Source organism: Pteropus alecto, unplaced genomic scaffold (genome assembly GCF_000325575.1).
Source record: "Pteropus alecto unplaced genomic scaffold, ASM32557v1 scaffold156, whole genome shotgun sequence".
Classification (NCBI taxonomy): Eukaryota; Metazoa; Chordata; class Mammalia; order Chiroptera; family Pteropodidae; genus Pteropus; species Pteropus alecto.
In genome coordinates, this window is record NW_006437746.1 from 5,419,081 (window position 1) to 5,444,406 (window position 25,326).

The 25,326-nt window shown below is 47.4% G+C and overlaps 1 protein-coding gene across 12 annotated transcripts in view; it reads right to left on the reverse strand.

The window, feature by feature from the left end:
• The window catches only part of MAP4 (microtubule associated protein 4), a 156,705-nt gene that overhangs the window by 20,425 nt on the left and 110,954 nt on the right, over nucleotides 1-25,326 (reverse strand). For all 12 annotated transcript variants that reach the window (XM_015591711.2, XM_025048916.1, XM_025048917.1 and 9 more), the window contains 3 exons: nucleotides 25,151-25,282; nucleotides 23,639-24,610; nucleotides 22,839-22,961 (listed from right to left, as the gene is read on the reverse strand). In XM_015591711.2, the coding sequence (XP_015447197.1) occupies nucleotides 22,839-22,961; nucleotides 23,639-24,610; nucleotides 25,151-25,282 (1,227 nt within the window). The remainder of the gene's footprint in view (nucleotides 1-22,838; nucleotides 22,962-23,638; nucleotides 24,611-25,150; nucleotides 25,283-25,326) is intronic.

The window sequence follows — 25,326 nt, forward strand, 5'->3', positions numbered from 1 at the left end:
GTTTTTGAAATGTATTTAAATTTGTTCTATGACCCAGAATCTCTCTTGGTGAAAGTTTCAGGAGCACTTGATGAGAACATGTATCCTGCTGTTTGATGGGCAGAATTTCTATAACTGTCAGCTGGATCCTGTTGTTTGATGATATTGTGAAAATCCTTATTATCGACTGCTTAGAATCCCCAATTATGATTGTGGATTTGGCTATCTCTCCTTTCAGCTCTATCAATTTTTCATGTAGAAGCTCTGTTTTTTGGTGCATATACATTTAGCATTGGTATGTCTTCTTGGTGGACTGATCCTTCTTTGTTGTGAAGTTCACTTTGTCTGATATTAATATAGCCAGCTACTTTTTAAAGCATTAATGTTAACATGATATATACATATTTTCCATCTTTTTACTTTTAACCTACCTTTGCCCTTACATTTGACATGCATTTCTTAAAGACAGCATGTAATTGGGTAATTTTTTTTAAAAAACCTGTTCTTATGATCCGTCATTTAATTGTAGTTTCAGACTATTTGAATTTTAAATAATTATTGGTATGTTAGGGCTAAAAACTATTTGAATTTTAAATAATTATTGGTATGTTAGGGCTATCTGCCTTTTTTTTTTTTTGGTTCTCTCTGTTTCTCTTGCCTTCCAATGAGATACTTAAACTTTTTTTTTTTTTTAGAATTCGATTTTGATTTTTTAGTTTTTGGGTATATTGCTTTGCATAGGTTTTTTTAGCAGCTGCTTTAGGCACTCCAGTGTACAGACAGCCTACTGGAATCAATGTGTTACTACTCCAAGTGAATTACCGAAAACATACCTCCACTGAGGAACTTCTACTCCCCGTACTTTAAAAACATGTCTTAAATATTTCCTTTTCTATTACATTTATACCTGTTTCCACCCATTCCATTGCTCTTTAATCTCTGAAATTCCAAGCCTCCTTCTGTCATCATTATATCTCACCCTTGTGGAGAGCATCCTACAGCCGTTCTCGAAGGGTGCGCACTAGCGACAAATTCTCTTAGTTTGCTGCTATCTAAGAATGTCCTCATTTTCCCTTTCTTCCTGAAGGATAGTTTTACGATACAGCATTTACACTGGACTGTCTTTTAACACTTGAAAACTGCTGTGTAGCTACTTCTGCTCTCCACGGTTTCTGACAAACACACTGTCATTTGAACAGCTGTTGCCTAATGGATCATGCATCATTTCTCTCTGGTTGTTTTTAAGATTTTTTTATTTGTCTTTAGTTTACCAAAGTTTATTGATGATATGTCTTGGTGTAGACTTCTATGGGTTTTCTCATTTGAGGTTTGTTCACTTTCTTGAATCTGTAGGTTTATCACTTTGGATGAATTTGAAAACTTCAGTCATTATCTCTCTGAATAGTTGTTCGGCCTCACATTCTTTACTTCCTGGGATTCTGATGATAAAAATGTTAGATCTTTTGTTATTGTCCCAAAGGTCTCTGAGGAGCTGTAATTTTTTTCAGTCTATTTTCTCTCTGTTGTTCAGATTGAGTAAATTCTATGGACCTGTCCTCAAGTTCATGATTCTGTTCTAACATCTCCAGTCTACTATCTAGTCCATCAGACACATTTTTTACTCTGATTATTGTATTTTTCCTATCTATAATTTCCACTTGGGACTTTTTTTTAACATTTATTTCTTTGCTGAGATTTTTTAGTTTTTCCTGTGTTTCAAGAGAATGCATGATTGCTTGTTGAAGCAATTCTATGACACTGCTTTAAAATTCAATTTTGTACTTTAGCAGGTAATCACCGCTTAAACATAGCGAGCAGGATACAGCTATCTACAGTTTCAACAACGATTTAGTTTCCAGAGCCTGTGCAGAGCAATTCTGGTCTGCTGTGTTCTTCTAGCTCCGGGAAGCTCACTCAGTCCCTGCTGGTCCTGCCTACGAGGTCTGAAAGCACTTCCCTGGGCCGCGTGGTTTCACTAGGTGGTGGATAAGTGATGTCAGACCCATGGAGTGCAGAGTTTCTCCTGGCCTCTTCTCGGGCAGACTTCCTGTTAGATCTCCTGATGCTGCTGGGAGTGGGAAGCGCCTATCAGCCCTTCTGCTGCTGGAGGGAAGGGTGAAGGAAGAAGCCTATCTAGGTCTCTTTCTGACCTGGGGTAGAGATGGAAGACACCAGGCCAACCGGAGCTGCTGGGAGCAAGAGGTACGTACCTGGGCTGTTTTCTGCTGTTAGAAGGAAGGGGAGGGGAGGGGAGGAAACCTACCTAGGTCCCCTTCTGCTACTAGGGAGACGGCTGGCAGACACCAGGCCCATAGGTGCTACTGGTGCTTTGTTACTGCCTAGTAAGAAACGGGGGGTGGGTCTCCCAGCCAGTGCGGGCGGATCATACTGCAGTGCTACGAGGTGCCCTCATGCGCTCTGCTGATGCTGTCCCTGGACTGAGCCCACGGGCTGCTGCAGGACACGGTGGGGAAACAGGGCTCAAAACTAGGTCTCCTCCTGGGCTTCCCCTTCCTGGCCTTTTGGCAAGAAAGAGCACGCTCTTCTTTCTTTTCTCTCTTTTCTTTTCCTCCCTCCCTCTTTCCTTCCTTCCTTCGTTCCTTATCTTTATTCTCCACCTGGATAAGGGACTGTCACCCAACGAAAAACAGCGACCTGTGCAGAAGCAGAAATGCTGTTCCCCTCCTAGATGGTGCTTCTCGCCAAGACCCCCCTCCTTTGCCTCAGAGGTACACACCGGCCGACGGCCAGACATCGTCACCCAAACATCTCCACAGTTTTGAGGAAAACTGTTCAACACAGAAATCATTAACTGCTTCCCTGTTAGAGCTCTCGCTCGCACGCTGTCTCTCTCTCTCTCTCAGCTAATACACTGTCCGGTTTTCAAGTCCTAATGTATTTTTCCTATCATGTTCCCAGTGTTCCAACTGCTACCTGAATCAAAGTCATAACGGGATTTTTTGTCTTCAATCCTCGGTCCTCCAGTTCATCTTATCTGCTGAGAACAGGTGAGCTTTCCCAAAGCAGATTCTGGGCCACCACAATGTTTTCAACGTGGGAGTAATGTTTAAACATCTTAGGGAGTATCTGAAGCTTGGGTTCCAAACGGCTTTCCAGATTTTTTTCTCCCATTATTTCTCACTACGTTACAGATGGCTCTGGCATGTTTCCACAACCCAGACCCTTCTCCAGAGAAGCCTCTGGATGAATGAAGTGGGCAGGTCTACATGGCTAAGATTGGTTAAGCAGCCTGTGGTACTTGGCACACAGATGACTTGACCAAGCTAGGCCAATAAGATCCTTTTACTCACTTTTTCTATGAAAGAAAGAAAACATGAGAACCACAGACAAGCAACCCTAGGTCCCTGAGATATAAAGCAGCATAAAGTAGGGCGCAGAGCCCCAACCATATCAACCCAATGTCTTGTGCAAAAAGAGATGACAGAGGGAAAAACAGCTTCCAGAAGGGAAGAGAACGGAGCACATAATTAGGGAGAAGCAGAGGTCCCGAGGAGACACACAATGGCTGCACCCTGCCTATACTTCCTGTAATTGGATTCTCGAGGTTCTTCTATAGCCTGTCAATAACTTTTCATGAATTTGAGTTCCTCTGTGTTTCTGTCCTATGCAATCAAATAATCCTTAAGAGAGTGCTCCATAAACGCTTGTCACTGTTCTTTTCCCAAACGTGAGCTGTCGAAGCTTCGTACCTTTCTTTGTTCCTATGAGCCCTCTGCCTGGAAGGCTTTCCTGCGCATTGTGAGGCATCCTGGGTTTGCAAGGCCAGCTTCTCCAAGAACTTTCCAAGATTCACAATCCTGGCACCTACACTCCCACCACAACTAGATCAGAAGTTGCTTGAGCATAAGGACAATTGCTGGTACCTAGACAGCGACTGGCATATGGGAAGCAAGTTGAATAAACAAACCTTTATATAGTTTTATCTACATAGTGTCTAGCGGAGCCAGCACTCAAACACTTAGGTGAATGGATCAGTGGAGTTTGTCAATCATCTGAAAATATTTTCTAATGGTATGAGCTTCTGTTAGCGTGACCTAGGATGAACTCTTTCTGAAATAAACACACGCTGTCACTCCTTACCACCTAGAAGGTATGTGGCACTGAACTGGGCACTTGGAGATCAATAAAAAGATGACACACTCCTGTCCAGGGGGAGCTTACAGTTCTGCCACACCTAGAAGTAAGCCACAGCATTGGATCTGAATTCTTGTCACCCTGGAGTCAGAAGAAATCAAAGGGGAAATATGAAGCTTCTCTGCCTATCTCCATTAACAAAACAAAAACAAAAAACAAAAAAAAAATCCTGTCAGTCTTCAAAGGTCCTGTTTCAATTACCCACCCCTAGAAAACACCACCTCTAATTTTAAGAGTAAAAGAGTAAAATGTTTCATAAAAAATGTACTGAGAGAAATAAATATGAGAGGAAACAGCTCCTAAGAGGCAATTTTTACAAAGAAAACTCATGTTTTAAATCATGCTTTCAAGCTTGTGAATCACAAGCTTTTTTAGACCACCAACAATAAGACCCATGGGAGCGTGGGGGATGGGAAAGAGAAGAAAGGGCCAGGAAGAAAGACAGGAGGCAGCCGCAGAGCCCAAGCAACACAACAGACGCCCAGCTGTTTTTAAGTGCAAGCTCTCCTTCCTTCTCTAGCCCTCTCTCCCCAGAAATCCTCCCAACATGCACACGGAAAGGGGAGAACCAGAAGCGAGACTGGGTCAAACATGAAGAACAGGACAAGAATATTAAATAGCCAGCTTTAGAAGGCTCTTTTTCAGCTCGAACAAAAGTAAAATGTTCTCAAAAGCAACGGAAAACGGAGCTTACACCCAGACTGTGCTACTTAGCGCGAGGAGGTCAGCGCGGATGAACCCCCTGTGAATCTGCACGGTGACAGATCTCCCGGCAAGGCAGTCGCTCGGCCGCGAAGGGATGATTGAGGGCTCACCAGTCCTCTGACCCAGACCGACAGAGCTGAGCGGTGGGAGGATGGGGGGCGGGGTGGGCGGGGTGACAGGTCAAAGCAAGGGCTCTATTTCTTATGCCCACCACCCTATGACCCCTTCTACCCTAATCCAATCAGCACACAGCCTCGGTCCACTCTCGGACCTGCCAGCAGACGTTCAGGTTGACGAAGCTACGTTCACTTTGTTCACTTTCTTGCCTCACCCCCAGCAGCCACCCAACGCAGGCATCAGCCTTCCGCAGGCAGTCACAGGCGCCTAATGCTCCCGCTGGTGATCTGTCACTCTGGCTCCTTCCTGCTGCCTGCTCGTTCCCCGTGGAGGCAAAATTTAGCAACATACCATCACGTGGGGTCTCTGCACGCAGGAACGATGGGGAGCTCTGGCTTGCGGTGACCTCGATTTCTTTCTTCCCTGCCAGAGCCGCCTGTCCGGGCTGTCTCTCGCCTCCCTGGCAGACCTGGAAGCACGAATTCTCTGTCGTTTGACTCTCATCTTCCCGTCCTTTCTCCTGGCTGCTGGCTTCGGGAATCCGCTCCAGCTGACCGTGGAGGGGCAGCCCCGCGGGGCCCCGTTCCTTCTTCCCAGAGCCGACGCTGCCCAAGGGGGTCGGTTCTTCTGTCTCCTTGGCCGCTGGCTCCTCGCGGACGGAAGAAGGCATCCCTTCAGTAGACAGGATGGGCAGTTCCCCGGGCTGCAGAGCGTAGCCAGCCATCTGTTCCTCGGCCACGGTCATGGAGCGCCTTACGGCCGTGGCCCCCGGTTTCCTGGGCGCGGGAGGCGGCGCTGGGCTGCTGGGCAGCGGCAGCAGGCCGGAGGCTGGCTCTCCTCGGGCGGGGGGTTCAGGGTACTTATCTGCGAGGTTGACAGCCGGGGGCACTGAGAGGTGGGAGCACTCAGACAGGGCCCGGCGCATTGCCTTTTTCTGCTGGGGGCCTTGGTCGGGCAAAGCCCCCTCCTCGGTAGAACTCAGTTTCCCCACGTCCTTCTGGTCTCCAACATGAGAGCCGGCATTCGAGTTTTCCTGGGTGAACTCCACCATGGTGATCGGTGGAATGGCAGTGGGCGAATGCTCAGTGGCGGGGGCCGGGGGGGTGACGGCCACGGGTAGTGGGGACCCACATTCAAGCTTCCCCGTGTTATCGCCCCCCACCCCAGTCAGCCGGCAGCCAGGAGCGATGCCATCCTCCTTTCCCGGACTTGCTGCAGCTGAGTGACAGCCTGGAGCCACTGGAAGAAAGTTGGGGTTCCATGCACTGGTTCCCTGCTCCCTGGCAGGGAGGTCAGCGGCCCCGGGGACAGCCAGATCTGGCTGGCTCTTGGTCTCTGGCCCATTCTTCCCTGCCACCATCCCCGGAACTGTAGTGGCTTTGTTTTGGTCTGGCCCCTCTCTGGGTCCCAGCTGGAACCCGGATGTCTTCTGGTGTCCCGAGTTCCCCTCCGAGGAATGGCAGGAGTCTGAAATCACATACCTGCTGTCAAGGTGACCCGAGCCCGCCTGACGCTCCCTGTCCTGCACTTCGATGCTGAGCTCTTTGTCTAGCTTCCCCTCAAAGAAGCAGAGCTTACTCGGCTCCAGGAAGCAGGCATTCTTCACAAGCCCGTCTTTCAGCTGCCCGTCCATGCTGACATTCAGCCCAATCTCATTCAGTTTGCCCTCTGTCCTCTGCCACTCAAACCCAGCTTGGCTGATTTCTTTTGGGGAGCCCATCCGGCACTCTGCAGGCTGGCCCTGACCGAGCTGGCTGAGCGCGGCGGAGCGAGAGGCTGGCTGCCTGTCTGAGAGCGACACCGTCTCTTCCATGGCTCTGCCCCCTCTCGCTACTGGAGCTCCAACACCACCTACGATCGCACAGAGCTGGCAGTGACATCACACCAAGTCCCCAGCATTCACCACAAAACCCACCTTTCCCCCAATGATCCTCTCGCAGCTCAAGCAGCTGGTGCTAAATGCATTTACTAGTGTGAAAGGAAGGAAGAAAGAATGAATGAAAGAGAAAGAGAAAGGAAGAAACCAGCTACTTTCTGCACATTCGAATGCTGCTGTTAAACTGAAAATGTCATTTCCTGTTAACTAGCACTCCGCTTAGATCTGCGATTTAAAAGATGGTCTGGTGCCAGTGTGGGTACTGAGGGTAGTAATTACTCCGGCTTTCACTGGTACAGATCCATGTATACCCACACATTCACTTATCTGACACTATGCCCACACTTCCACATTCACCCACTCAAAAAACTGTTTTAAAAATAAGCAAGACTCATTTGCCAATCCCCAGCCACAACCCTTAGGGAACAATGATTCCAGAAAATTGCTCACAATTTCACTTAAAAAAAAAAAAGAAAACCTTTAATGTAATATCAAAATTGGAGGCATTAATTTCTCAGAGGAAGAGTGGGTTTGCTGTCATAGCAACTTATCAAATTCACTTGAAAACTGATAGGAGTGGAGTCCGCCAAGCCCAGTGAGAGCTTCTGTAGCTCTGCACCGTGGAAGGTGAACAAAGGGTTCGTTTAAAGCCAGCGGCAATTTCAGGGCTTGGGGGACACGGATCCCCGTTTTAAGACACTTGTGTGACAACACAGCCCTCGCATTTTTACTCCTGCCCCTGCTTCTTCCCGGCCCCCTGGTTCCCTGAGCACGCTGGGTCTCCCCCTCCTGCACCAGCCCTGCTCTTTCCAGCCCACTGAGCGTCCCAGTTGCCATATGTACAGCCCGGGGCAGCTCGCCTGCCGCTGAGCGCTGGCATGCAGGGACCTGGGCCGTCTGTGGCTCGGGGTTTTGCCTGCCCACCGGAGCCCTATTTAATTCAGCGTGGCCCACTGCTGCCCTGACCTTGGAGCTTATAAACAAAAGAAAATTCTTGGGGGAAAAAAATAAGAGTTACAATGAAAGGACGGGCCGTGCTCTGCCTTGAACAAAGGTGACCTTCTGCCTGCACTGACACAGGAACCGAAATATTCTATCACGAGTACGTGAGATGTCCTTTTCCAGAAGAAAAGTGAGCTTGGTGTTTTAAAAGCCATTTGCAATCAACTGCAACGATCTTTCGGGGAGCCCATCCGGCAAAGCCCATGCTTTCTAAAAGCCCATGCTTTTAGAAAAACAAGGCCTGGTGTCCCATCACTGGTTTATAAAGTGTGAAGGGACCACCGAGGTCCAGCCCAGGATGGTTTCCTCAGCTGGGGCCTCTGTCCCCAAGTACTCACCCTCTCCACTATCCACACCACTCACGCAATCTACTCAAGTCCCAACCGGCATGCAGGACCCACCCTGCAAGCCCTCTGCACCACGTCAGAACCTAACACAGGACGATATTCATGGGCAGAAGTGGCAGCAATGCGAATGCCGGAAAAAATGCTAATTTCCAGTTCACGTCTGTCCTGAACATAAACCGGGCCTCATCTACACCTCTCCTTCCCCTTGACCTTCAGCAGTGCAGTAGCAATACATGTCAAAGCACAACAAAGCTTCGCCGGCACGGAGCCAGAGTCACTGTACTGCAGGATGAAGCTCTCACGTAAGGAAGGGAGGATGTAGGACAAGATGAAGGCGGTGATGACAAGGTCCTGGTTCTAACTGGTAACGGGAGCGAATGAGTGTCTTGGGCACTGAAAGGCTTAGTGATGAAATCCAGTCCAAGTCAATTCAGGCTTTCTTACCTTTTTAAACACACGTTTTATAACTGAATGATATAATTAAGTGTGTACAACATATGATGAAAGTTGTGACAGTCTGGTGAGGAGCGTGTTGTTGTAACGTAGTCCAAACATGCCAGAGGCAGAGTTTTAGAAAATACCTTAGAAATCAGGTACGCTTCAACAAGCCCACCCTCACAAAAATGAGTCCCTCTCCCCGAAAGACACACACGCGTGCACGCGCACACACACTCTCTCTCTCAATTTACTGACACCTTCTATCTTTGGTTTGTGAGGGAAAAAATAATTATTTAGCCTGCAGTCAGAAGGCCAGGTTTAAAAATCTCTGTGCCATTAATCATTCTGATTCTAGGGAATTCACATAACTGCTCCAAGCTTCAGTTTCTTCATCCACAACATGAGGGGAGTCTATAAGGTGCCTTACAGTTTTACATTTTTAAAGCCCTTACATCTCAATAAAAAGGTTCAAGGAATTACAGGTCTGCTGCTATGTTCGACTCACAGTGTGATTTTAACTCGCAGCTCCAGGGGCCAGTCTATCCAGTAAGCCCACCCCTCCCCATGCAAGGGTGCTGCCTGCTGCCAGCAGACGCGACTGGGGAATGTAGCAGCTTATCTGAGGAAAACGGCAATCTGAGTTGGCTGCCGGATTCCGAAGGGGCAGAGAAGAGTCTAGACGAAGAACAAGCCAGACTACCAGACCCTCCCCCACCAACACCAGAAAGAAAAAAGAAAAAAAATAACTACGGCAATAACTAGAATTGCAAGTCCCTGCTACCTTCAAATCTCACACATCCTGCTTTGACAACCTGGTCCATAAATAGCAAACTGCAAAATGTGAGTCAGCCAAAAGACCAGGAGCTGGAACCAGGAGAATGAAGTAGGCCGGTCCCACGGGAGCACATCCCCGGGACCAGAGTTCACACTGTGGATCAGAAGTGCGGGCAGCCTGAGGGACGCGCCTGATGAGGTCAGCACCTGGGTGCTGCGCGCCGAGCAGACGCCTCAGTACTGGGCTCGAGAGTTGGAGAACTGGAAGGGGCAATCTGGGGCTCAGGGGCCAAGCAGCACAGGCCCAGACAAGATGCGAGTGCCCAAGACACCACGTCAGCTAGATGCTTAGGAACGCACATACGCCTGGTGACACCTTGGGGTCTGAGTACAACAGAACATAAAGAGTAATATGGAGACACCCACAGAATCCACCCCTCATGTAGGTGTGAGGTCACATGCATAAAACGCATTTCACTAGGTAGCTAACACACAGAATGTACCCTCTGATGCTGGCTTAAATTTTTTCTTAAACTAAGAAAATGTATTTATGTATAAAGTACGCTTTTTCTCTCCCAACGTGGAATTTAATGTGAAATGATAAAGCATAAGTCCCTGAACTGGAGATTCTGTACACGGGATTGCTCTGACAAAGGTAAGAAACAGAAACAAAACAAGCCACCAATCACAAGAAACACCACACAAACCCTAATGTCAACAACAGATTAACAGACAGGGGAGAAGCAAAGATAACTAGCTGCTAAAATCTGAGGACCTGCCTGAAGAAGATAATTACCCCATTCTCCAAATCTTTTAGGTCAAGGGTCATTCCATAAAAGCAGTCCTGCGAGGACAATGACGCGGGTGACACGGTACAGAATCAGAATGCCGGCACTCCTCTAACTCAACCCTCTCATTTGAAAGGAGAGAAAACGGGATCCAGAGCGAGAAAAAGAACACGGGCCATCCAAGGGCCATGGTGAGCGAATGGGAAAGCCACATACAGGAGGCCTGGTCTCTAACCGCCCATCTTCCCACACCACTGAGCGAAAACCAGTCTTAGTCACTGGGTGCCCTCTCCTGTTTAGAGTTTTGTTTTGTTTTGATTTTTTACATTCAATGAAAAAAGTACTTCAAGCTTTAATTTGCCATTATAATTTATCTTTTTATGATTGATTCGAAACTCTCAAATTAGCACACAATATGTACACGTGTGGACAGGTGTAACGTGTTTGGGGAACAAAAGCGAGGTTTTTCACACTGCTGCTGAGTAGGCGAGCAGGCAGGTCTTGCTTCACTAAGAAAAAGCGCACACCCAGAGCCTTTTTCAGAGGGGAGGGGACAGAGTGGCTTATCGTGTGATCACACCACTGCTTCCGCAAAGCACACCAAGGCAGAGATCACATGGAACTAGAATTAATGGGTTCGTTCCACTTCAAATGAGGTGGAAGCCACCTGGATGACAAACAGTGGGGGAACCCGGCACTACAATTAGTAGGATCTGAGTTCGGCTCGGCCAATGCTTTCGTCCAGTTCAGAACTACAGACCTAACCTCGCTCAGGAACGCACGCTCACCCATGGGAGCCGCTGCAGCGAGCTCAGCCCTCCCAGCCACCGCCGTGTTGTACGCCCAGCTGGCGGGCACGCGAGGAGCTTCCACGAAGTCTTACGAGGCTGAGCGTGCCCAGGTGAGAGGAAATAAACGTCCTTGGGAACCGGATGACCTAAATTCTAGACTCAGTTGCCACTGAAATTCCTTGCTTCTAGGTTTTACTCCTACTATTCGGAATTCACTTAAATGTCACCTCTGTGTAGTCCAGACCCTGACAAAAGAAAAATTCTGAGATGTTCTAAATTAAGTGACCAGCCAGAGAGTGCAACCCGCTAACAAAAGACGGCTCACACGCCTGAATGTTCGCTGCAGCTCTGGATCAACCTCCGGCATCTATTAGCCGACCACGAGATGAACGTTTCTTCCTTACGCTGCAGACTGCGCACCTATCCGGAGCTACTCCCGCTTCACCTCCTCCCACCCCCTTACCTGCAGCCACGGTAAATTCTCTCAAAACACTTAACATCTCCCGTCCCCAAAACCTAGCGTACGAAAGCGCCTGACAACGCCAGGATGGCCAACGCGCTCGTCCTATCCGCCTGCCGTGCCGCTGGCGGTTCAGACTGCATGCTCCGGGGCCCGGTCCTCTTCTGGCTAGTATGTGGCTTGATAAATTCAGCAAAGCTTTCCGAAAAACTGAAAGCTTTTTTGTTTGTTTGTTTAACGACCCCACCCCCAAACTGACTCCTTCATGTTTTTTCAGCACTGTAATTGCTCTCTACCCATTTTTGGGTTTGGAAACTACCATAATCTTTTACTTATGTGCCTTTCCTGGAAGCTTCTAGATGGCAGGAATATGACCTATCCATCTGTGCAGCACAGTGCATGACACAAGTAAGTAGGCTCTCAAAAAAGTTCTGCTCGTGGAAGGATGGATGACTTCCTGTATCATCTGCCCTGGTCCTCCTCGTCATTAAACTCATCTAGGCAGATGAATCGAAACGTCCCTCGGCCTAAAGGGTTTTGGGTTTCATTCTGCCCAAGTCTGAGGAAAGTGCATGGATTCCCAGCATTTGGTCAGAAAGTGGTTTCTCGGGCTCTTTTATCAGACCATATATGACATGTCACACCTCTAAGGGCGCTGCCATGGGCTGCAGGGTCTGACCTCACAGATATGTTGTTTCCGCCTTGTGCCCCAACCAAGCCAGTCCTCAACCTATTCAGGGCCCTGGTTTTGATATGCTCCACAAAACCAGGTTGCTCTGCATTCTTTTTTATCAGTTACCAAGGCAACAAAGCCACATTCCAGATTGACCAAATGTTCCCTGTTACTGTCTCCAGGAAACCATTTCTAATAAATTATCTTCACAAAGTAAATAATTCTACTAATTACAGTGACTGATGACACTCTTTACTAATAAAAGCTGAAGACTGAAGTTGCAATCTAGTTACGTACCTGGAAGTAAAATGGTGTTTGCATTTATATATTCAAACATATATGCAAAAAGATTTCAAAATCATATTCTAACTAAATTTTAGAAACATTTCTTAGTATGTGTTTAACTCAAGAAAATCATGATTCTCCCTGATTAACTTTCAAAAGTTGGTAAGCAGACAGACAGAATGAAAAAACTGAAGCTAGTACTCTGATTTACGTGACCCTTGATCAAGGTAATTCACGTATCAGGACCCACAAAAATGGTGGCCACCCTGGCAGTTCAACCCCTGTCACGAATCAAAACCTAAGTCAGTCTGCATTTACGGGGGAATTGTCCACTGCCAAGGAAACCTAACACACACCCATCGCAACCCCCAAACTCAGCTTAGTGGTCACCGTACCTGAGAGAATAGGACCCACTCACTCACCTTGTAAGGAAATAAACATACAATACCTCCAAGACCGAAAATCAAAAGCTAAGTTGTTAATCATTGGTTTTCAGAATCCTCCGATGCTACTGTCGGCCAGAGGGTAAAGTGAAGGGGAAGGGGCATGAGGGGAAGAACCGCTTTTAAAGTAGGATAACGACGATTCGCTGAACTCGTTTCAAAGAGTAAGACGGCCTTATTTCAAAAAAGCCAGAGAGTGAGAGGGTAAGTGGGAAGCAAGCAAAAAGGAAAGAAACTTCACAAACAGCACTACTGTTAAAGACAGACGCTACTGAATGGGTACTTACTTCTCCAGTTGTAAAATCATAGCAAGTTCTAAAATTAAAATGGCTTTTTCATCTGCTGTGCATATTTTATTTATGCACAAGGGCCTTCAAACTGTTAGAATTCTGGCTTTAAAAATTACAAGTTTCACACCAAGAGAATTTCCCACCATAAACTGACATTCCCAGCTGATGGAAGACAGTTTGACGGGGCTCAAGCAAACTCAAGGAAAAGAAATGAAGCCAGATAAAAGCGACTCGGCTGTCGTGATGGCAAAAGGGAGCAGCCGACGTGGAGCAGTGGCACGTGCCAGAGTCCGTCGTGAGTCGCCCTCACACCTGCTCTTCCCTTCCCCAAACCACGACAAGTCCTCTCTTGACGATCTGAGCTCAGACTCCCCAAGTATCTGAGCGTTCCCCGCTCAGGGCGACACACATAAACCTGTGGCTAAGGCTCCCGGAACTCGAGTGGCACGAACAAACGACAGGAGGGGCGCGCTTCGCCGGAAGCGCCTCAGCGGTGCGTCCCCTTCCCCCACCGCCAAGAGGAAGAGACTCGCTGAAGACGATTCATTAATAATTCAAAAAGTGTCATTAGGCATCACATACACGGAATGCTGTATGCTGGGTGTTCAGGAGAACACACGAATACATCGAACAGTCTCTGCCTGGAAAATAAAATGCTGGGCAGAGTCAAAAGACCTAGCTAGATTCTTATCCCGAAATAGCTTCTGATTCTCAATTTATGTCCTCACGATGTGTCTCCATTTCTCCACCTAGGAAAGTGCTTTAGTGCTTAGATATTAAAATAAAGAAATATAAAATTATTAAGTGCTAGCTTTCATATTTTTAAGAACCTAAAATTTCTAGAAGGTTCCTTTGAGGCAAGAATGAGGAAAGCAGAGGCCTTACAGTCAGAAAGACCTGGGTTTAACTTCCGCCTCTGCCACTTCACTGTCTGCGTGACCTCAACGTGAATAGCCTCCATTTTCTCACCTGTAATATGGGGAGAATCCTTCACAATTTGGAGAGTGTGTGTGTGTGACTATCTACCTATCTAGCGGTAGGGAAATAGGCATGTATCTTCAAGCAATAGGTAGCAGCTGCTATTATTTTTATTAACACCACTAATAATATCTTCACTATCCAAACCCTAAAAACCATGGGTAACACCATCTGACCACAAATGAGGACAAGATATGTCAGAGTCACTGGCAATCTGGGGGCAGGGCCCTTAAAAATGACTGATTTGAAGTTAGGAACAAACACAAAATTTAATAAAGCCAGGCCTGGAATCAGTCATGGTGAAACACCACAGCCCACATGGGGCATCAGGAACCACCCTGCCTTGTCCCCTGTCACAAAGCCAGACACCCTCCAGCCCACTCAGTGCCCAGCCTCAGAGCCCCAGGCTTCCTGAAACCCTGCTCTGCACATTCCCCTGCTTCCCAGACATCCTGGAATAAGCCTTACTAGAAGTATACAAGATTTGTACCAAAAAAACCACCAAGACACCAGTGAGAGACTAGTACGCATAAACTTGCACATGGCATATTATTATGTTTGCTGGATAGAAAAACTCAACATAGAAGACATCGATTCTCCTTAGGGTGATCTATATATTTAATGTGATTTCAAGAAAAAATTGACTGGATTTTTTCCCCCCTCAAAACTATAAGAGTCAACTTTCAAGTTTATATGTAATAATAGGCAAAAATAGGAAAACTCGGCAAAAGAATAACAGGGTGAGACATGGGCTATATCATTAAGCCACATGGCGTTACTGAAGCCTGAATGGAAAGACCAACGTATCAGAAAAGTCCAAAAACAGACCAAATGCATACAGGAACTGACAGCATGAAAAGGTGGCATTTCTGTGGGAGAGAGATTATACAAAAAACAGTGGGATGACCAAGTAATCCTACCTCCCATCTCATAAACAAAATATACACAAAAAAACAAATAAGCAGATTCTAGATTCATCAAAGATTCAAAATGTGAAAAATATAAAATGATAAAGGAAATAATTTTACAGCCTCGAGAGTAGAGATGGCTTCTATGAACTATGAACTTCCTTCCAATACACAAGGAGGTCACGGTAAATAAGTAAAACACGAAATAAATGTATACCAAGAAGTAAGTTTTAGGTCGGCACATACAACAGAAAAGAGGACACTGGTGGAGAAAGCGCCAGGGGAAAGTCTACGTGGAGGGTCAGGGTCCAGCTCTGGTCTCTGTGGCCCTACGGGGAACAATGCGCCCACCGAAATTGTAATACATATCCGTCAACTCAGAGTCTACTCCAGAGCCTTTTAAAAAAATTATACAGGTGAACCTTTTAAAAAAATTATACAGGTGAACAAGTGTGGCTTTCTATATATATGAGAATAATTTATACACCTTGTTTCTAATACAGAAAAGTTGGAAAACACCTCTATTTCCATCAATAAAGAGGTGGTAAAATACATTAGGGTATATATATATATATCCTTACAAAGAAATACTACACTGCTATTAAAAAACACTGAAACCCTTTTTCTTTATATTGATTTGAAAAGCACTCTAAAGTAATTAAGTTTACGAAGCGAGGCACACGGCAGTGTTATATGCCTCATTTACAGAAAATCAGGAAATACATGTCACTGCTTCTTTATGCACAAATTGCCTAGAAGGGTGTGTGAGACACTGTGACACGGGTTGCCCCTGCAGAGAGAATCGTGGCTGAGGGTTGATGGAGAAAGGCAGACACGTTTTCCTGTACCCTTTTGTACCATGTGAATGTATCACCTATTCAAAATGAGTAACAACAACAACAACAAAAAGATATTTTTAACTATTTAAAAAAATAGAGATTATCCTTAGGGAAAAGGTCTGACAGAACTGAGAGAAGAAACAACAAATTTCGCCCCAAATCCATCACCCTGTCCTCAGCCGCTCTGCGAGGCCACCCCGAACACAGTCCCTGAGCCCGGCCTGGCCAAGGCGAGGCCCCGGAAGTTCTACTGCACCTGCCTCGCCTCCCGACAAGAAGCAGGACAAATCCTCTTTCTACATTTTTTTCGGACGTACTGGGCAAAAAGAGATGGCTGGGTTTCAGAAAATGTACACGCTCCCCTCTGCATCACTGCTGACACTAAACGACCAATCCGGAAGCTAAAATCAAAGCACTGAGGGAGCGTGGAAGCCTGAAGGAGAGCGGCAGGCGCCCTGTCTGACGGCATGTGCTGCCTTGGCAGCAGGGCAGCTAATAAAAGGAAGGAGACAAAAACAGAGGAGATGAGAACATCTTAGGCGAGTAACAGGCTTGGGCATTCACTACACACGCAGCCTGTGCTCCTGACCGGTGCAAACTCAGGTGCAGCACGGGCCCCGCATGCACTTGTCCCCAGACGAGTTCGCAGCATGCAGGACACCATCCCCCACCCAGGGACGAGGCCTCTCCAAAACTCCATCCAACCGGCTCCTGAGGCCAACTGGGGTTTTTATTTCTGGAGTTAGTAGCTGCGTCATGCACGCTGGGAAGCAGTGATTAGGAAACAGTATCATTTGTAAGTTGTGAAAAACCTCAAAGGCCAGAAACAATTTTTTGAAGGCGAGGCTCAGGGAAGTAAGTCATGATTAGATGTATACTTTTCAGGGAAGAAATAACTATGTCTTTAAGGAATCATCCTTCTCAATCTCATTCTAATTACTTGACTGATTAGAGCCCAAAGGGGCAAAATTATGAGGAATCCTACGTGGGCAAGTTTTATAGACTAGCCCGTGGGCGTAGAGTATGCTTGAAACTCTGCCCTGCATGCAGCCGTGGGCCAACGGCTGTACGCGACAAACTGGTAAAAGATGTGGCTGCATCACTGAGACACATGTCCCACTACTAGAAACGCCAAGTCTGTGCCTACCGATGCTGGTCGGAGGCTACCATGTCCTCACCAAAGGCAGCCCGTATTCATTGAATCTAAAAGCAATTTGGATATTTAGTCCCATTAGCACAAGATATGTACATACTGACAAAAAAGAAATCCCACGCGCACAGTTGGATGTGAAATGTTTTCTTTTCTCCTCCTTATAAAATAATAATTATAATTTGGCTGTAAACTTTACACGTAGGAGGCACACTTAAAAAAAACAAAAAACTAAGGATAGTGGATGGTAATTGGCCTTCTGCGAAACAATTCACTGCTTGAAATTCAACTTCCCCTAAAACTCGAGGTTCAGTGCTAGGTAAAAAGGCATGCGACCAAGTCCCCAGCCTCCTCGGGCTGGACACACGACATGCCTTGGCTGGAGATAACACGTAATTAGCAGTTACACGTTTTCATGCCAACAAATCAATGATTAACAACAAGGACGATTAGAGTCTGGATGGAACCAAAGCACAAGCTCTTTGCCTCTCGGATGCTGAGTCAAAAGCCACACGCACACACACTGCCCATGGCAGGGCCATACCGCTGGCCTTCGCTGGCTTGGGCCTCTCTCGTTCCTGGACTGTAGACTTGGGCAAAGATGGAGGAAGCCCCCGGGACTTGGTGGGTCTCATGTAGCCTTTCACTGGTTCTGCCGTCCTGCTTTTGTCTTCCTTCTTCCCTTCTGCCAGGGCCTCTGGTTCAGGCTCTTCCGTCATTTTCCCATGTACCTCAGAGATGCTATCTTGGGGGCCCGGGGGCTGAAGCTCCTTGCAAGCATTCAGTGCTAACGTATCCACCAGCCTCGGAGGGGAGGCTTCGACTCTGCCATCTGAGAAATCTGACTGGAGCTCCGGTGTTGGCACGGAGACATCTTCCAGTTCTGTGACTTTGGAAGCCAGGCTGATTACTTCTAATGTACACTTTTCACTCTCTGGAGGCAAAGGAGTCACATCCACTTCCTTATTCAAACTCGGGGGGCCCCTGGCCTCTCTATCCTCAGCGTTTTGGTCTTCACGGGAATGGGGTCCTTGTGCTTTGTCTCCTAGTACGTCAGGAATCTGAACTGGAGCAGAACCTTTCTCACGTTCTTTCTTTTTGTTAACTGGGTACGTTGGGAAATTACTCCTATCTGCACATGCTTCTAGGCCTCTGACGTCACCTGGGCGGCTCTGGCCGTCCGCCGGCACTCCAGAAAAGCGCCCCTTCGCTAGTTCTGTGACTTCCTCTGTCGAATGCTCAGATGCACCACTGGGCGCTGACTCAGATGCGCCTGTCACACCTCCTCCACCTGTCCCTGCTTCACTTATCATGGGATCAGCAAGCTCACCTTCGTTCTCAAGACCCTTATCTCCAGGACCCCTACGCGTTTCCGCGCATGCTGTAGAAGGCAGGGCGCCTCCTCCTGGGACTGCAGAAGGCGTCACAGCAGAGGGAGCCTTGGGGCTTTCTCGATCTGGGACTCCATCTTTGCTGCCATTATCTACCGCTAATAATTCGGAAGTATGGGCCGGAGCTGTCTCTTGCCTACTTTCTGCCAAGGTGTCTGGAAAGGAATCACCTTCCTTTGCTACTTGAAAAGCAGGAGTGGGCAGTTTTTCACAGGCTGCTGAGTCCAGAGCCTCTACAGGGACTGTCTTATTTATCACCCCTGGCTGTATCCTGGGGCAGGTAAATGTAATATTTCTATTTTCGTCCACAAAGCCCATTCCTTCAATGCTGTGAACCCCTGTGGCTTCTATGGGAACATGCGCTTTTGTTGCATCTGTCTTATTCTCTAGAATGTGCTTCTCGGGAAAACTATTTTTAGCCTTTTTACTTTTTTCACCATTATTCCTTTTATTTGGTTTGTCAGCCGCTGCGGCGTGCCCCTTGGCTGAGGCTGTCTCATGCTCCTCAGGCAGTACTGCAGGAGCAAATCCTGCCCCCTGGGTTAGGTCTTGGCGGCTCACATCTGTCACCTTGGTAGCTGCTTCGGTAACAGCAGAATCCTTGAGTGTGTGTGTTTTGTTCCCACCAAGAACCCCAAGCTCAAAAGAATTAACCTCAACGTTTCCACCCTTTCGGTCAACTGCTTCCGCTGTGGATGTATCTGATGTATGTGAGGACAAAGGCTCATGATCCATAGGAAAAGTGAGTCCCAGGTCCTTGTTCTGAAGGGGAGCACTACCAGCCTCTCCTTCTTTCTCTACAAAAGCTGGGCTGAGGAGTTCCTCCTTGCTCTCCATTCTAGCGGGATGTGAGGAATAACTATTTTTAAACTTTTTGGCTTTGCCTTCATTGTTTCTTTTTTTAGGCCTTTCAGAAAACCAGGGAGCTGCCTCACGATCCATCCAAGGACACTTTCCTTCCTTGCCCTGGTTACCGACACCTGGATGTGTGGCTATAGCTCCTCTATCTGTTCGAGCCCCAGACGTCTGAGTCACGCCTGCCCCATTTCCCAAAGGAACCGATGCCTGCAAGGTGCCTGCCCTGCTAGGGTCAGCGGTCTCCTTAGGTGTCCCCGTCACCCCCGACTCAGGGGGATCAGCCATGATCCCTGGATGCTCCTCCCTCTTTTCCGCGGCAGGAGTTCTTTCAGTTTGAGGGTCTGGCTCACTCGGGACCAGAACAGCTCCGCCGTCCTCCTGGCCGTGTGGAAGGAAGGGCGTCTCAGCCCTTGCTCTTCCCTTCCCGGAACCTGCTCTCGCTTTCCCGGAACTCCCCCTTCCCTTCCTGCTTTTGCCATCACCTGCCATCCTCTTAAATGGTTCGCTCCCCGGCCCAGGAACCTGAACCACCGCCCCGTCCTGCGGCTGCTCAGAAGCTAAGACGCTCGTCCCCCGTCTTTGCTGGGGCAGAGCTTCCTTGTGCAGTTCTTCAACCTGCTCGGCCCCTTCGGAGGACCGTTTCTGTCTGTCATTCTGCAGGTCAGTCGCTTTCCTTGCATCGTTCCCTTCTGTCAGACTCCTTCCTAATGGACTACTTGCTGTCAAAGTGGGTATCGAATTAGGCAGCTCTTTGGCTGCCGTGGGTTTTGAAATCGTCCCCACGGCCTCTTGGTCCAAGACAGGAGAGCAACCCTCTCTGGGTCTGGCCTCCGAAGGAATTTCTCCTTTGTGTGCAGAGACTTCCGTCGGGGGCGCCTGCAGTCCGAGCGAGCCGAGGGTCTGCATTTGATGCTCAGGAGAGCCTTCGCCTTGCTGCAGCGACTTCCCATCTCGGCTCTGAGGTCCTGCCTTGCTGCCTTTGACCTCCGCCTCTACTCTCAGCGTGGGCTGAGACTTTATCGGTTCTTCCAAAGGACACGAAGGAACACCGAGGCTTTCTGCGACACAGCTCTCGGCTACCGGCTTGGCTGTTTTCGAGTCAATGTCACGGTCCTTTCTGAGGTCTTCTCCTGCTGCCGGTCCATATTCCGTGCCCGCAGCGGTGGACGGGCTGGGGAGAACATCTGGTTTTTGTGGGTCGGCTGCAAAGGGACGGCCTTTAGGCTCTTTTGCACTGTCGTCACCCCAAGGCCCCCCAGCCCGGGGCTGAGAGTATCTCTTTTGCTTCGGTTTCTTCTTTTTCTTCTTCATCATCATTGCTGTGCTTTCTATATCCCAGGCCTCCCTGCCAAAGTCCCTCTGGGGTTCAAGGACGTCACCATGACTAGTTTTCCTTGGGTTCCCGGGCTCACCACAAGAAAATGAACCGGAGACCCAGCCCGACTCGGACAAAGAGAAGGGGCCCGGCCCGGAATCGAGCGTCTTCTGTGGAGAAGAGCCTCCCAGCAGCTCAGGAGGGACCCGGGCGGGCCTGGGCCGGGCGGGCCTGCGGTCCCGGGGTCTGCACACTTGTCTGGCTTGTGTGGGGACGGTACCTGCAACACACGAGGGTGGCCAAAATTCCAAACAGAAAACTCCTTGTTACTGTGTCTCTAAAAAAAAGGTCTCTTTAGTGACTCATTTAAGTAGTCTATTTTCGCCAACCCACATTCTAATGCATTTAGGAAAACAGCTTTTTCCAAAACATTTCTCACCCTTAACTGGGATTATCAAATATTTAACAAAGATCATCATCTCGGGTAAAGCCATGTTTTTTTCAAACATATTTACAATATATTTAAAACTAGAGAAAAGAAATTCTGAGATTTTCTAACTCCTATAATGAGCGCTTACTGCCTATTAATCTCATCTGATATTTATATTTGTCATTAGTTTACTAGGTACACAATTCCCAATTCTGCAAAGATGGTAAGCTCTTGACTCTTTTTGGTGATATTTATAAATTAATTAAATGAAATATGTATGATCTTAGAATTTATGATTCTAAGAATCTATCACCAATATTATACTAATTACTTGTCAAACTAACCAGGTCAATTCTGGGAAACAGACCAGAAGGCCAGACTTATGCTACTGGGGAAAAAAAGGAGAAGAGGAGGAAGAAAAGAAAAAAGATACTGAATTAGTATTTTGGCCAGAGAAAAATTCTCATCATTCCGGAACCAGAGCCTCCTACACTGAAAGACAAATGTTCTGTTCCAAATGTACTTCCCCAAAGACAGAAACATAGACACATTGTCGAGTAGAGTAACGAATTAAAACGATCGAGAGAAGCACCCTTGGAAAAGTTTCAAGAGGTCAACTGGTCCAACCTCCTGCCTCCACGTCAATGCAGCGTGGGTCCGACCTCCGAGGAAGAGTCCACTAAGAGCAGGTCTAGGACAGTGCTTGTCAAGTCCGACTCGATGAAATGACTTCGAAGAATATTAAAATACTTACACAGTACCTTTGTTTTTGTCTTTACCGCTCCTAAGTCCTCCGAATCCTACCATTCATTTATTTAACGCCTCAGGTCAATTATTCCTTCTCTCAAAAAATTGCTAGGCTTCAGCATTTGTAACATTTAATTTGGCAATTAATCAGCAGTTATTTGGTGCCATCTCTTATACTATTTTATTCAATTATTATGTAAATCTCTGGTTTCAGAGTTCATGTCCCGGAACCTCTCTTGCCATCCAGGCTATAATAGATAACAAGGACCCGGACTTAAACATCCACGTGCCTTAGCATGCTGTACTCTGTATACAGTAAGAACTGGATAAATCTTTATTGATATGTTGAGTCACTAAAACAACATTTTAAAAAACCCAAACGTTTACTCTGCTCTTTCTTGGTGCTAGATGGTATGCAAAGCACCAGAGATTGTAAGTGAAATACGTCATGGTCCCTCCCCTCCAGTTCATATTCCAATCACAGTCACAGAACAGTACGTGGAGACTCAAGTCGATGATCACACGCACGTTTCAGCCTTACAACAAAAACCGCGCCATCTTAAATTAACGTTCAATGAATAATCGAACTTTAAGTTAGAAAGTATCATATAGCAGTGCCTCTCAAAGTTGAATGTATATAAGAATTATCTGGAAAATATGTGAAAATGCATATTATGATTCAGACGGTCTGCGGTGGAGTCAAGGTGGAGTATTTCCAACAAGCTACCAGGCAATGCAGATGCTGCTGGGCTGTGAAACACACTGCAACCAGCAGGGTTTACGGAACAGGGGACCAATATATTCCTCTTAAAGCTGAGTAAACTGAGATACAGGGAACTTAAATAACCTGAGACCACGCGGGACCGAACAGCGAACAGGTAACCAGGATTAAAATTTAAGTGTCCTGAGGTGATGCAGTGATAATTTAAATGTATGTAACCAGCTGACTTTCTGCCTTGGCAAGACAAAAATCTGTCTAGAAAGAGAACTGACCTCATAAATGGGACTGCCGATTACCAGCATCCAGCCGGGAACACTGTCTACACTGCCACCGTCCAGTTTCAGCGAATTCAGAGTCCGCTGCACTTTCCCAACTTACCCGAGGTCTCTGAAGAAAACTCCGAAGACTGACTATCCAATGGCTTCTTTTGCTCTGGTTTCTCCAGCACAGGCTCCTCATCTGTTGGCACGTGACACTTCTGGCCTGTGGCTGAGACCGGTTCTAAAAGTAATAGTAAACACGATGTGTGTTTGAGAAAAAGCACAGTTTCAGTGATTTCTCCACGTTCCAGAAACTGGCAACGGAAACAGTTTTGCAGGAATGAGGGCTGCTCCTGTCAGGGCAGCAGAAAATGGAGTGGAAGTTTTGGAAGGTGGAGTTGGGCGGGGGGGAGGGGGGCCGGCTTTTGTTTTCTAGTTAAGATGGGGAAAAAAAGAAATGTTTGTATGCTGGTGGGAATGATCCAATGGAAAGGGGAAAAAAAACTGGCGAGAGTCAAGAAAGGAGAGAAGGGCTGGGGCGATGTGCTTAAGCCGGCAAAAAGAGATGGGAGCTCGTGCACGACAGGGAGGGCGGCCTGACGGGCAGGGAGGCAGGCCGAGTCCGCGCACGCAGACACAAGGAGTCAGGTAAATGACTGACAGATGGCCATGGACAGTCGCTTACTGCTTCAATTATCTATGAGGAAAACAGAAAGATCAGCAGCGAATACGGACGGACGCAGAAGGTGCTGGAGGCTGGAGGAAGGCGAAGGTGAAAAATAATCACCTAGGAGAGTAGGAGCGGGCATGGATTTGCAAAGTACTGTCTTTATTTTACTTGGCATGACACTTGTCCCTGACCCTTCCGGGGACTGCACCCTGGCAGACAGAAATACCGAGAGTGAGTTAAGTCCATACCTGGTGAAATCGTGGAAGCGGGTGCAGCGGAATGCCCCTCGTTCTGGAGAGACCTTAACTGGGAATCCCCATGTATTTCTTCCTGTGTCCGTACAGCTTCCATGTCCTTAACTGGAACTGATGCCACCTCCATTTCCGAGGGCAAGACAACACCCTTAGTCAGGGCTATCTCTGGTTCTGGACGCAGAGGCACATCCTTGCCCAGGGCCATCTCTGTTTCTGGGGCTGAAGCCATGTCCTTGCCCAGCGCCACCTCTGATACTGGAGATGGGGCCATGTCCTTGCCCAGGGCCACCTCTGGTACTGGAGATGGAGCCATGTCCTTGACCAGGGCCACCTCTTTTTCTTGGGATGGAGCCACATCCTTGCCCAGGGACATCTCTATTTCTGGGAGTGGAGCCACGTCCTTGACCAGGGCCACTTCTGTTACTGGAGACGGAGTCATGTCCTTGACTAAGGCCACCTCGGTTTCTGAGGACAAAGCCAACTCCTTGGCTGAAGACATTTCTGTGGATGATACAAAGTCCTTAGCCAGTGCCATCTCTTTTTCTGAGAGTGATACCATACCCTCGGCTGTGGCCATCTCTCTGCCTGTGGGTGGTACCACGTCCTCAGCTGGGGCCACATCCATTTTTATAGGTGGTCCCCTCTCCGTTTCTTTGGATAGTGTTCTGTCCTTGGCTGGGGCTTCCTCTGTTTCTGCGGGTAGTGCCACATCCTTGACTAGGGCCATGTCGGATTCGATGAATGATTCTATGTCCTTTGCAAGTGCCACATCTTCTTCGGTAGGCGGTTCCACGTCTTTAGCCAATACCACTTCTGTTTCTGTGGCTGGTGCCATGTCCTTGGCTAAGGCCATCTCCGTATCTCTAGATGGTGCCATGTCAGCAGGCTTCAATCCCATCATTTCTTCCAATGTTTTTGCTGGTGCCCTGTCTTCTGCTGATGGCATTTCTACCAGCTGGGCTGGCTCTAAGGGAAGGAAGTTGGAAATTTAGGACCCATCACTGTCTGCTCATAGCCCTGCATTCAAAACTTACTTTCTTAGAGCACAGGACTATCTAGCTTTTGTGACCATAACGCCCTAAACATAACTCAGAAACTGTCTTGTTAATGCATTTGTGCCTACTCTACCAGTCTCAATACTTGGAAGAATAGGACATTGGGAGAAAAAACAGTGGAGGAGAAAAGGCAAAGAAGAGAAAAAAACACAGGTACACGATTAGTGTCAGAAAGGGAACTTGTGGGACACCAAGAAAAAAAACTCTAAAATTCTAAATCCGCACTGAATTAAAAAAAGATTTTCGTTGCCCATTAACCCTAGATCTTATATTTCCACTACAAATTAATTCCTCTAGTTGTGAAATCAATAATATAAGTTTAAAAACATCTGCGATAGTTCTGAAATTTTTATCTATACCGCTGTATGCTGCTAAAAAATAAGTCTGCTGATTTATATTGATAGTTGATACTCTAACCATTCATTAATAAAGAAGGGTTCTAATAATTTACCTGCCGTAGGCTGCAGAGGTTGCATGGCCTCTGGAGAAATGAAGACTCCCGCTTGTGGGGCGTCTGGAGCTCCCACGGGCCACCCCTGAGGTACGACAGCTGCGGGAACGAATGTGTCACAGGGAAACAGGCCTAATATCGAAACACAAACAAACATATTTTCAAAACTCAGTCAG